The following is a 14,478-nucleotide window of genomic DNA, read 5'->3' on the forward strand; positions in this document are numbered from 1 at the left end:
TATGTGTGTATTGTACAACCCAGAAATTTTATTTATTATCCCTTTTTTGTTTGTTTTTACAGTGTATCATGGTATAATAATGCATAGTATAACAAAGCATCAACCAAACTCCAATCTGTCCCATCAACCCAACAATTTATGGTATGGTTTTGAGGTTATTAAAAATGCACACCAAGAAAACTAGCACAATTTTTTTAAACTACAGTATTTTTAAATGCTTATTATTATATATATTAGATTGATATACAAAGAGCAAACAACTCAGAATCATTTCAGTTATTACAGCAGACATGTGATGAAAGGCAGTTATGTCAGAAGGAAATTTCACCTGCAATTATTTTTCTGCAAGTAAACCCTAGAGGAATCCATTACTTTCAGATGGAAAACGAGAAATAAAAATGGATTCCTAATTAGAACAGAGGTTTCCCTGAGACACTAAGGCTACTAATAAATGAAGTTTATGTTTCTGTGTATTCAGCGTTCTTGCTACACAATGCCAAAAGAAAAAACACCACATTGTTTATTTTTACACAAAAATAAATAGACATGGTTATACAACTCTTCTAAGTAGCCAAACTAGAAGTGAAAATGTGTTGCATGGATACACTAAAAGTATCAGTATAAATTTCTAGTGCCTCTTCTGAAGGTCTACAGGGGAAAAACAACTTGAGGCCTTTAACAAGGAATGTACAATGTTTATTTTGAAACATTTATTGTTACCTCCCCTGGGTGGTACAATGACAAACAAGGAATAAAATAAAGTAAAATAAGCAAGATCTTGTGCGTCCACATAAACACTTATTTCTTAGGCAATGCACACTTTTTTTGGCAGAATGTCTTGGTCGTATTGAGAGATGCCAGAGAGCTGAAAACTCTTGTGTAAGCATCTGACACTCACAGTGATCCTTCAAGTGCATGCACACATTTTAAAACTTGATTATCCAGTTTAAGATATCCATGTTAACACTTCCATGTTAGCTTTTGCAGAGGAAGTAGTCTTGGTGATCCGGAGTCCAGAAGGGAGCTTTCTTCTGTACTGGCCTTGCAGCTTTGGGTGAAAGCTCCCCTCAGAGGTGTGTCACACTGTTTACATTTCATGACAAGCAAAGATGCACCTTTTGGTCCAAGCTTTTGGAGAGGAATGTAATGCATCATGAAACCCTATTTTTGCTTTTGTGGTGTTATTTATTCTTAATTATATGATCCTGATTGATTGATTTTGTTTTACAAGTTTTATTGTTTATTGTGACTGTAGTGTTACTGTTCATCACCCTGGGTCTCTTCAGTGAAATGCAGGGTACAAATTTCTCAAATAAAATAAATAAATGTAACATTCAGGGATATAAGCTGGAGCAGGATCACAGATTTCTGCAGAATAATGCTGAATGTTCTCACAAGGGTTATATTCCAGTGTTAATGTTTCCACATGCATGAACTCACTTGATTGCCTCCAGAAATCCCACAAGTATTGTGTTGCAGAACCAGAAATTAATCCTGGGGCATTACAACACACACACACACACACACACACACACACACACATTCTTTTTATTTAAATTTGAATACATCTATATAATGCAATCAATCTGTCAGGACCACAGCTTTTTCTTACAAAACGTACATAGACCCTAACATAGAGAAATAAATCACAACCCTAAATTTAGCAATTTGAAGTATATATTCTATGATACAGTGTGTTTATGATTATTCCACTGATGAAAATAATCAAAAAGCAAGGCCGCTGAACAAATATTACCTGGGTGGTCTCTAAGACGATTGACTAACTGGATTCTACTTTACGCTGAAATAATTTGGCTGATTTCCCAGTAGGTAGCCAGATCAAGTTTCCAGCTCATATCCAAATAACAAAAACTAATGTCAGCTGTGCCTGCTAACATCCAGCTTACAAGCAGCAGTAAAAGCAATATTTTTAAAGGGCCAGTTTACTTTCTTCAATCACAAGTCTGCTTGCATTATCACTGTAACATTTCTTACCACAAACAATCCTAATATAATAATGCTTATTTGGAAAGTGGTATCCTACCTTCACATTGTCTGGATGAAGTCCTCCAGGATGTTTGTCCATGTACTGACATAAATCTGTGTGCTTGAAAAGATAAATCCAAGAAAGGGAAGAAGGAGGGATTAATTACTCCTATTGCTACAGAAATGTAACAAATTTTCTACTCAAAACCCACTATTTCCACCAGATGCAGCAAATAAGGGGAATACATGCTATGCTAACATGACCTTCAGGTTCCATCTCATTATATAGTTAATAATATTGCTTATAAAACTCTAAAATGCAGCTCATTTTCTAGCTGGAAACCACAGGAGGGGAGAGCGGTCTTGTGCTCAGGTTCTGCTTGAGGGTTTCCCACAGGCATCCAGGTGGCCACTGTGTGAACAGGATGCTTGACTAGATAGGTCTGCTCCAGTGTTGAAAGTTAATTACAGTTACAGCAGACTAGAAGCATCCCAAATGGTTCAAGGCCCACATGGGGCAAAAGATCCTGCAATGCAGGGGGACGGGCAAGATGATCCTTGTGATCCCTTCCAACTCTACCATTATATTTTTCTATGTACATACTCATCACTATCTTGTTGTAATATTATTTTTTCATTCACTGCAGTCTCTATTAAAACAATGTTGTAGTTATAAAAACCTCTATTTCCTTATTTACATTTCTAAATGCACTGCAGTGAAATGTGTGTTCAAACAGGAGGTCAAAACCACATATTTCTCTGTAGTCTTGTATGTCACACATTCCTGTCTGCAGTAGAAATTGTTCATACATTAAAACCATAAAAGGAAAGATATGCCTATAGTAGTTGGAATGCAGAATGAAATTTGCAAACCTACATTCTACTAGAAAAATATATGTGCTATTAAAGCCAGCATAAGAAGCTCTACTTAATGTTAAATATAAATGAAGCTGCTTCCAAAGAGAAATGATTTAACAACTGCCATTCTAGAGAAACCTATGTCGTTCATAGAGATTCTGTGTAAGTTGTGCAATAGCGCCTAAACACTGAAAGGAAGTTTAGTACCTTCATCTACTCGTTCAATAAAAACCAAGTTAATTATTCTACATCTATCACCATGCTGCCCGACATGTTTGGGTTTCAGTTTCATTGGTAAAAAGAATGTTTTGTTTCCTTTACAAAGCCGCCCAATACATTTTCCTGGTTCGTATCATTACTTGCTGATATTACTGACTAGAGGCTCCTTCCCTATTTGCCTGCTCACCCACCTCTTTGCCAACTGCCCTTCCCCTACACTTTTAAACCTCACTCACACCCTCACCTATCACCCACAGCTTATCTTTATCAGCTTGCTTCATAACCCATACTTCCCAGAATACCAAGGAGCCACTTGGGCTCTACAATGCTAGAGAGAATGTTTGGGAGTGATTGTGTCAACAGCCCATTTCATCACACCATTGCATAATGAGACTAGGGCTTCAACAGTTTTCTCTACTGGAAAATGCCCCAGGACATTTAAGAAGCCATTGGGTTCCAGCAGTCTCCAAGGGTGGGCAATTCAAACAGGTCCTCCGCCCTTGGGGGGTGTCAACTATTATTGCCACGAATCCAAACTTTACCAGATAATGGTCCAAGTATGACAAGAAAATACATAGCATAATGCAGGATAACTATTGTCTTAAGAGCTCCTTGCCCTTGTAAACTATAGCAAATTAAGTGAAGCAGGATTTGTTTTGTTTTGTCAATGGAGATGGATGAAGAGGTGATATAGATTCTCTGCTTTTCACAGTAGCCACACATTATCCACATTGTATAGTTCCAGCCCCCAAAAGTTCATGGGGATGAAAAGTTTGAAACCCATTTTCTAAAATTCCCTTTAGATGACACTATATCTCTATACTGACAATGCTTATTTATAATTACTTAATTAATTAATGCATATATCATTGAGTATAGGTTCAACAGTTGCAATAAAAAACAAACATGTCTCTCTTTAGAAAAAGGGGCAGGGGAGAGATATTTGGATAAATAGATAGCTAGATTTCATTACATCCGGGACAAATCTCACAAAAGGAGCTCATACCCAGCCTCCTCCTTACTCAGTAATCATTCACTATTAATTAGCCACTTATATTTTCAATGAAATATTCTTCACTCCTCCTCTCTTTCGCAGCAATGATAAATCTACATGTGACTTAGCTGTCCCATAGTTGTACCTAATTGGTTTCAGCTGTCATTTCTGAAGCTGAAATGCATGGACAGCCTGGGGCCTGTGAATGAACAGGAAGCATTTCCAACCACATTCCCATCATGTCAAACCAGCAATGTGAAAGAGCTCTTCCATTAAAACAAAAACTGTACTATTTAGCTTCTGGCAATGACATCATGCAGCAGACAGAATGTATTGTTTCACTGAGGCAGCAAGACTGTTGCAAGCCATTCTTTTCTGCTAAAGAGATTGCACACATTAGTTACGCTCCGGAGGTTCTTCTGACAAGAATAGTTTCCCTATTGTCACTAAGAAATTCTTAAGCAGACAATACAATGCAAAGAACAATAAAAGATATAGCTGAAGTAACATGTTTGCAACAATTGCATGCAACCATACTCTACAAAGAAGTTACTCTAAGTAGAAATATAACAAGACAGAATCCCACATTTTTAGGATTATTTGTAGTCATTCTCATTTATGAAATAAATTGCAATTTAAAGTAATAATTAAAATTAACATAAAATATTAAAGTAACCAATTATGGTGTTTTAAATTAACCAGTAACATTTTAGCATCATCCTTGCATGGATTGAAATCAATCTTGGCTCAGCCCTGATGTGAAATGGCTTCATCATAGTATTAAAATGATCACCCAGTAAACACTTAGATTTTAGATTTTATTCACTAGAAATAAGCATCCATATTATTGTATTTATACAATTAGTTCATTCTTGTAATGCTAAATTATAATTTAGCATCATGTATAAACCTGTCCAAAGTTCACAAGTATGTCAGTGCGAAAATCCCTTACATTCTTTGTTCTACTAAATAGGTTAATTCCAGAGTTGTTGTTCTTTAAAGCCTTCCATTCTTACCCTTAAAACTGTCATTCATAACCATCATTTTCTTGCTTTTTAAAGATTGTTTTCTTGTTATTCTGTTTTATCTATTACTTTTACGTACTTGGAAATGTACACATTTGACTGACACAATAGTTATAGAAACTTATAGTAAATTTGTTTAACAAGTCAAGTCTTTCTGAATTCAAGGGTGCTTATTCTCCTCAAAATGTGCATGTGATTGAAGTCAATATTCATGCATTTTGGTACTGACCTTTCCACTCTTTTACAAGAATATCAGTGTTATCTACTTGTACCATTTATATGAACGCAAAATATGAAACATTTTAAAGCTTTTAAAATAATTCAAGCTAATGAAGTTTGCCTTTAAATTACAGAAGTAAGGAACACAAAATGTTAAGTTATTTGTTATAGTTGCATTTCACCTTTCTTTCATCACCTCAGCTCAAGGCAGTTTCCCATTCAGGCACAGACCATAGCCAGTCCTGCTTTTTTTAGAGTCATGCACAATAAGACCCTAAGAAATTTAGCAATTTGTGAATGTGGAGCACTACTGAGAAGACAGCAGGTTGTCCTCAGAAACGGTTACAGCAAGGTTTAGAGGACTGAATGTCAACACTGCTCTTTGAACATCCTTTCTTTGGGGATGTAACCTCTATCCTAGGAAGCTTTGGTTGGCCCTATCAGCTTCCTTGCTGCCCTTAATCATGACCAACCACACAATTCTCTGAAAATGAAGGATAATTCCTAGAATTTTTGCTATCCCTCCATACAGAAGATGAACAGAAATGTTATTTTAACTCAGGAAGCCAAGAGTAATGGGTGGGAAAGGGGAGATAAAATGTTTTATCTCTGATGTTCTCTAGTCTGTATTTTATAATGGAATGGGTTAGACAGCCAGAGAGAGAATGAAAGACCTTGGCCTGTAAAGTTTCCCATAATGATGACAGATTTCTGTCTCAAATTTTCATGTTTCAGGGGCACAAGGATATCCCCTTTCCCAGCAAATAGCCCCAAAACAGAATTAAGTTCAAGAAGAGACAATCATTCTCTTATCTGAATCTTTGCCATTACATGGACAATAAGAGAATGGCATTCTCATCCATCAAAAAATGACACTGATAAATGAATGAACATTGAGCCATCTGTTTGCATTATGATACTTCTACCCAGATCCTTTTAACTATATATAGCCAAAATATCACATAAAACATTTGCACATAGAATTGCAGCAGCATCCATTGTGGGGCAAGTCCATCTTGCTATGTTGCCTGTTAGCTGCAGTCCCACTAGAATAGGATATTAAATCAAGTGACAGAGCCATTAAGGGCATGTCTGACTTCGTGCTGACCAAAATGCCCGAACTATTCCATGCAGAAAAGTGACACCAAAGTTTGCCATTCCATTCCTTCCATATCCCCCACTTCATATATTTCTATGATTCCATGCAGAGGTTGGATGGCCATCTGTTATGGATGCTTTACTTGAGATTTCTGCATTGCAGGAGGTTGAACTAGATGACCCTCTACAATTCTATGATTCTTATACATGTATAGTACAACTATGCCACAACTGGTGTGAAAATTATTCTTTGTATAAATGCATTGGCTCATATTGCTGAAAGTCCCTGGGTTGATTCCAAAACGAACACACTATAAGTTGTGCTAACTCCATCCTCAGATTGTCCTATAGTAACACTGCACATAGAACTAGTCTACTTACCGGTATCTCATTTAGAATGAGACTCCTGTTTCTCTTTCAGGTCCTTCCTCTTTCGATCCTATGAAAAATGCTTGCCTCCTGGTAACAGCTTTTTAACAAACTAGTTTTTCAAGCTGAAAGTGCCAGATCACTTCTTCATTATTATCATCTAAAATGGGAGGGTGGGGAATTCCATATTTATCATCTTACTTTGATGCCTTTCTACCTTGCCCGTGGGTCGATATTGAAGCTCAAAATATCACTACATCATCCCTGCTTACATTGCCTTATGCTACCAATTTTGAAAAACTTGTTAAATCTTTTTACAAGGTATACTTCTGAGGTATTAAAAAGGTGATATAAAAAAACTCGTTTCTGTACTGTCCCCTCTAAGCCCACTTCCTTATTGAGTTTTCTCAATTGTCCCACTTACATATTAGCCAGTTCTGCTGCAATGGACAGCCCTAGGCCTAATCCCTGAAGGTGTACCTAGGTTTCCTTGCACCCTTGACAAGGAGATATATCAGCACCTCCAAAGTCAGGAGAGACCACAAACTTGCTTTTTGTTGCCTTTCACACTCTGCCAGTGACTTCCATCAAGGCCACTGGAAGCCCTCATCCTCTTTCTCCTCTGTCAATCCATCTGCCTGCCTGCCTTCTTTCCTCCCTCCGCTCACTGCTTTCCCTTCTGCCTTCTTCCTCCCCTTCCATCCTTTTTCCTCCCCTTGCAACTTTTACCCACTCTCTCAGTCTTTCTTCCCTCAGAGCCCAGCTGGTGGGTGGTGAACTCACACTTCTAATAGTGCTGCTGGCAGACTGGGGAGGGGCCCCTGCAGGCTGCTGTCATGGCCCATGCCAGCAAATGGATTATTCTGCTGAGGAACCCAGAGGAGCCGGCATGCCTCAACCTCCACTGTGTGGAGGAGTGGTCTGGGGCATGTGCAAATGGGCTAATAGCCACTCAGGGTCAGAGTGGAGAGGTGTGATATTTGCACACACACACACACACCCCTGGGTAAACCTTTCGAACTGGGTATGTGCCTGACTCCTGCCAGTAATACTTCTGATGGAAGGCAAGTAATTTCTACAGAGAACTAATTCTGTAAGGGCTACAATATAATGGGGTAGTAAATTTATTTTCTTGCAAATCTAAAACTTGCTCTACATTGCTTTCTCTTTTGGTAAAACTGTGTATCTGAAGGAACGTTTCCACCCCTAATGTTCAGCCCAGACACTGAGATCCAGCTCTGAGATCATTCTCATTAGTCACGCCCGCCCTGTGGAATGCCCTTCCATCAGATGTCAAGGAAATAACAACTATCTGACTTTTAGAAGACATCTGAAGACAGCCCTATATAGGGAAGTTTTTAATATTTGATGTTTTACTGTGGTTTTATAATTTGTTGGAAGCCGCCCATAGTGGCTGTGGCAACCCATTCAGGTGAGTGGCATATAAACAATAAAATCATCCTCATCCTCATTACAATGCAGCAGCATCCAAAGTCACTACAATAAATAATAATAATAATAAATTTTATTTATATCCTGCCCTCCCCAGCCGAAGCTGGGCCCCGGGCGGCCAACAACAATCAAAATAATCCAACATTCTAAAAACATTTCATTATAAAATTAATTAAAATCAAATTGATGGCAACCATTAAGCAAAATTCTGTGCAGATTGCCAGAGGAGGGGGTCAGGCTGCGCCCTGACCAAAGGCCTGGTGGAACAGCTCTGTCTTGCAGGCCCTGCGGAAAGATGTCAGGTCCCGCAGGGCCCTAGTCTCTTGCAACAGAGCGTTCCACCAGATTGGAGCCGCGGCCGAGAAAGCCCTGGCTCTAGTTGAGGCCAGCCTAACTTCTCTGTGGCCTGGGATCTTCAGGATGTTTTTATTTGCAGACCATAAATTTCTCTGTGGGACATACCAGGAGAGGCGGTCCCGTAGGTACGAGGGTCCTAGGCCGTATAGGGCTTTAAAGGTTAAAACCAGCACCTTAAACCTGATCCTGTACTCCACCGGGGGCCAGTGCAGCTGGTATAGTACCAGATGAATATGATCTCGCAGCGAAGACCCCATAAGGATTCTGCACCCGCTGGAGTTTCTGGGTCAGTCTCAAGGGCAGCCCCACGTAGAGCGAGTTACAATAATCCAGTCTGGAGGTGACCGTCGATTGGATCATAGTGGCTAGGTCAGGGCAAGAGAGATAAGGAGCCAACTGCTTAGCTTGGCGGAGATGAAAAAATGCCACCTTTGTTATAGCTGTAATCTGCACCTCCATAGAGAGGGAGGTATCGAAGATTACACCCAAACTCTCAACGGATGATGCTGGCACTAATTGCACCCCCGCAAGAGATGGGAGCTGCCCCCTCAATCCCATATCGCCCCGTCCCAGCCAGAGGACCTCTGTCTTCGAAGGATTTAACCTCAACTGGCTCCCACGTAACCATCCAGCCACAGCTTCCAGACATCTGGTCAGTGTGTCTGGGGCCGAGTCAGGATGGCCATCCATCAACAGATGGAGTTGGGTGTCATCGGCATACTGATGGCAACCCAGCCCAAAACTCTGGACAAGCTGGGCGAGGGGGCGCATAAAGATGTTAAAAAGCATCGGGGAGAGAATCACACCCTGAGGCACTCCACACACCAAGGAGTGGTGGGATGACAATTCCCCCCCCAAGCGCCACCCTCTGTCCCCGACCAGAGAGAAACGAGCGCAGCCATTGAAGGACTGTGCCCTGGATCCCCACGTCGGCAAGGCGGTGGTCCAGGAGTTTGTGATCGACCATGTCGAAGGCTGCTGACAGGTCTAGAAGAATCAGCAGCCCCGACCCGCCTCGATCCAGCTGCCTGCGGAGATCATCTGTTAGGGCGACCAGAGCCGTCTCGGTCCCATGACCAGCGCGGAAGCCGGACTGGAATGGATAGAGAGCCGATGTTTCATCCAGAAACCTACCAAGCTGTTCAGCAACCGCTCTCTCAATAACCTTACCCAGGAATGGAAGATTCAAAACCGGGCAGTAATTGGATAGATCTAAGGGATCTAATGATGATCACAGGGCGTAGTGATCAGACCATGGCACCTTCATCGAAGGAGACATGATCACATCTATACCGACGCCAAAGATCAAATCCAGTGGGTGGCCTGCTTGATATGTGGGGCCCGAAACAAACTGGGAGAGCCCTAGTGTCGCCATGGAAGACACCAGGTCCAGAGCCTGTGAGGAGGGAGTGGCATCAGCATGGATCTTGAAGTCCCCCAATACCAATAGGTTAGGGAACTCCAAGGCCCAGCCGGCCACCGCCTCCAGCAGGCCTGACAGGGTGGCTGCTGGTGCGCTAGGTGGCCGGTACACCAGCCAGTCAGCCAAGCTCACCTCGGAGCCCCACACTAGGCCAACACATTCAATGCCGGGGATCAATGGCGATGGTAGAGCCCTGAAAGAACAATCTTCCCGGATTAATAATGCCACCCCTCCCCCCCGGCCCACAGTCCGTGACTGGTGGAGGACGGAGAAACCTGGGGGCACCATCTCTCGTAAGGTAACAGTTTCCCCTTCGCGCATCCAGGTCTCCGTCACACAAGCCAGGTCAACCCCCTGCGAGGTGAAGAAATCTCGCAGGGTGGCGGTTTTGTTGCCTATAGACCTGGCATTGCACAACACCAGTGACGGAGGTGAGTAATCCTTGCTCACCCTACCTTCGTCCCTCGGGATGGGGCGCAGATTGGAAGGGGTACGAGCATATCCAACCACAAAAGGAGCCAAAAAGAAACTTCCATTTTTAGAAAGTGGTTCTAAAATTGAATTGCATCCTGAAACTACAGGTCTTCTGTGCAGCAGGTATTAAGGAGTACAGTATATAGAACGGTGCAGTGCAGGGGGTCCTTGTTCTACAGAGAATCGTGTTCTCTCTGAATTAAATAACCTGAGGCAAAACCTTCTTCCAACAGAAATCTAATTTCTCATTGTATATAGTGAACAGGATTCTTATCATGTGAACTGTAATATTTGTATCCTTATCGCTGCTTTTTCGTAATCCAAAATGGCAGCACGATGGCCCAACTTTGTCTGCCGGTTTAGTAGCAATTGTATTATTTGCCAAATTATCTAAGGACTGCCTCTCCAAATGATTCAAAGCAACACACTGTTTTGTGTGTCTTCTAAGAACTAATCCTAAGACACAGCTGTTTGAAAGCAGGATGGGTTGAAAGATAAATCTGGTTTCAGTTGTTGGTATAGTACAATGAAAGAGGAGATGGTACCACAAAATACTGAACTTCTATATATCTAACTAAGTAACCCATCTTAGTAACTTGTATATACAAGTATTTATTACACTTTCAAAATATTAATCCATGAGAACTTAAAAATTTTTAAGCATTCATACTTTTATTTGACAGGTGTATTTTTTCTAAACTTGTTTTTGGAATGCTTCATGGTGTTAACATATTGTTTTATGAAGAGGGTAAGTCATATTCAGATTTGTAATTATATATATTTTTAAATTGTAGCTTTCCATGATAAAGGACCAGAGTGGTCCAAAATGCTTTGTACAATAAATAATTTCCTTTATTTCTACTCCATCCTTTTTATTGTTTTCCTAGTATTTGTGGCCTTTCTTACAAGGCTAGTTTACAAAAACTATAATCTTTCTTGCCCAGGTCCAACAGCAAACTGTGATTTGTCATAAAATCAGAAGTCAGTGACAGCACAAGAGAATGGGGGATGGGTAACATGTAAACCCAGAAGTAACTCATAATGCCAACATGCAAACTAGCCCATTGTCTTCAGTGAAATTTAAGTAGATCGTTTTTGTTCAGGATCCTGGCTAAAACATTTTAAGTACTATAATTCAAAAAAGTTTTACAGAGGATGGGGAGATATAGTCAGGGTTTTTTGTTTGTTTCCTCGCATAAGTTATATCAGCATGTAGGGAAATTTTACATTTCTTTTTTATTTGTCACTACAGTTTTCCAGTTAAAGGATAGTTCAGGGAGGCAAAAAATCAGGGAAGAGAAATCAGTAAGGGAGAAAAAGAGGCATCAATTTTCCCTGGTATAGCTCAGCTTGTCTCCCTTTGATTACAGGCAGAAAGGCCATATGCAAAGGGATATTGCAGTCATGAACATGTCTTTGCTACAGAAAATGCTTTTTTGAATGCTCCTGTCTCAGAGAAATGTTGCCTCTTCATCCTTCTGCCTACCCAGGACTTCCAGTGTATGTACTTTTCTAGAGAAAATGAAGGCTCACTGTTCTACCAGCAAAACATGAGCAAAGGATGGAAGCCAGCAAGAGGCATTTGCATTGCACCAGTGGATAATTCTGCAATTATTATTACTTTTTGGCTGTCCAATAGATATACAGTGACATAAGGCAAGACATTTTACTCATTTAAAAGTTATGCAAATTGTGTTTACTGTTACATAAGATTAAAAGCTATGACTTGTCATTGGTTACTCAGTTTGAAATTAAATAACAGTAAAATTCCCATTTATTTATACATTAGACAAAAGCATTTAGCTATGTCAATGTCTCCAGTGTCATTCTTGCAACTGTTCTGCACCAGTTGTTTTACAGAGAAATAACCGTATTATTAAAATGTATCATTTATATGTAAATAGGCAAGGTAAATGGACTTTTCATAACATACTATCTAAAAACCAACCCTATTTGAGATTCATTTGCTTTTTATAATATCCTGAACTCAATTTGCAGAAATTTGGGGTTAATTGTGACTGTACATTCTACAATACACCAGTTAAATGCTGAAGTGGTTCTACACAAATACCATATGTTTGTCTTAGGAAAACACAGAATGATTAATTAGGAGTTCAGATCCAAGACTTCACAAAGCAATTTCCCACACAAAATTAGATCATTACATTGTGCAAATGGAAGTTTTAATTAATAGCTGAAATGCAAGTTAGAGAGTATATGCTATGAAGTATAAATTACATTCCTCAGACTTTTTCTGACATTGCTTATTAAAATACAAACTGCCAGGTGAAATAAAAGTCACTTGGGGAGAATTTAATCCTGTATACTGCTTCCCTCCCATCCCCTTTTAAGTCTTACAGTAGCCATGAGCCCAATAAGCTCAAATAAAAATGGTCTATAATCATTTGGCAAGCTACCACTTATCAAAAATTACTGAAGAATCAATAACATTACAATAATGTCTGCTACTGTCAATACTTCTGTAACAGTTTACTTAAAATATTTACATCCTGCCTTTTGGCTTCTCATGGGCCCTAACACAATTCATAACATACACCGAAGCGATATTCATGTATACAATGTTTGCAAACAATCAAAAGCAATAGCTAGTATCATTTTCAAGACAAGCCTGGCAAATCTGGAACTATACTTGATGATCTTAGTTAGTAAGTCTGAACTTGTACTTTGTTATTTTAAGTCATATGCAACTACTCATTTTAGGTGCCAATTTTATAGTTTTGTTTTTCATCTTTGAATTTTTGTCTGTTATAATATTTCTGTCTGTTTTATCCAACTGAACTGAAAATTAGATCTTAAAAAGTTCTGGTCCACATCCTAGCTAACCAAACTTAATGATGGACTGGGAGCAAGATTTAGACTGGCTCACAGGTTTCCACACTCAACGCACTAGATTATATTCTAGTCTGTCTCAATGGGCAGCAACGGACTATTATTTAAATAATCTGGGTATTTTTTAACTAACTGGCACCCATTTTGCTTTTTGAGGCCCTGGTTTAGATCACAGTACATAAAAATGTTAACTTACCACAAACTCAAATACCAGTGTCAATGTCTCCTTTGTGTGAATAATATCATGAAGCAGCACAATATTAGAATGTTTTAGGCCCTTCAAAAGAGAAGCTGAAAGAAAAAAGGCACAATTAAAAGAAAATATAGTTAACCAATAAAGTCACCCAAAAATGACTTCAATACTAGTAATATTTTGTAGGTGCTCTGAGTGATGCATAATCTGTCTCCACATACAACCTATACTTATTTCACCTGAACCCACACAGAATTGTAGAGTTCACTGCATTTCACCTTCCTCCCTACCCCATGAGTAAAGTATAAAAAAGGGAAAATGTTCTTTCTAGCTTTTTTCTCCTGTGTGAATAATTTTTTCAAATAACTTAATGTGTATTATTAGAACAAGTTTAACATGTTAATGTAATATTATCTGCCCTGCATACCATCAGTTGATTCAGTTTGCTACATTAACCCTTAAGAATGCAAGTACTGTATTCAGTGTTTTAACACTGGATTATCCAAATCAGTCACTTCATATAAAAATTATATTAAGTCTGTGGAAAAGTAACAGAAAAACCTTTTCCTATTAAACCTGTAAAAGGTTTTGCACATATTTTATTTTTCTCTGTAATCTATATTTAATGCTCATACTGTAATGCATATTTAATGTGCACATTTAATATTCCTAAGATATGGTATATTTAACCAATGTGACATGACAAGCCATGTGTCACTACAGAAGCCAAAATGCCAGTGGTAACTTGTCAACTCACACAGACATCAGAAAACGAACAACATCCCTCATAATATAAATGTATATCCAAAGACAATAATGTGCAACTGTACAGTCATATTCAAGTAATACTTTTCTGGTTTTTGTTCTTTTATATACTTTGTCCCCTAGCCCAAGATAGAAACAACAGCTATATAAAGGGGAAGGGGAAGAGGGGAAATGCTTTTGCTGCTTTCATATGCCA

General features: G+C 39.4%; 1 protein-coding gene across 6 annotated transcripts in view; it reads right to left on the minus strand.

Moving 5' to 3' along the window:
- CDK14 (cyclin dependent kinase 14) overlaps positions 1-14,478 on the minus strand; it is a 232,342-nt gene that overhangs the window by 126,784 nt on the left and 91,080 nt on the right. For all 6 annotated transcript variants that reach the window (XM_081882549.1, XM_081882552.1, XM_081882551.1 and 3 more), the window contains 2 exons: positions 13,521-13,615; positions 2,045-2,107 (listed from right to left, as the gene is read on the minus strand). In XM_081882549.1, coding sequence (XP_081738675.1) covers positions 2,045-2,107; positions 13,521-13,615 — 158 coding nt within the window. The remainder of the gene's footprint in view (positions 1-2,044; positions 2,108-13,520; positions 13,616-14,478) is intronic.

The sequence above is a fragment of the Podarcis melisellensis genome, assembly GCF_964234715.1.
Source record: "Podarcis melisellensis genome assembly, chromosome: 12".
In the NCBI taxonomy this organism is placed as follows: Eukaryota; Metazoa; Chordata; class Lepidosauria; order Squamata; family Lacertidae; genus Podarcis; species Podarcis melisellensis.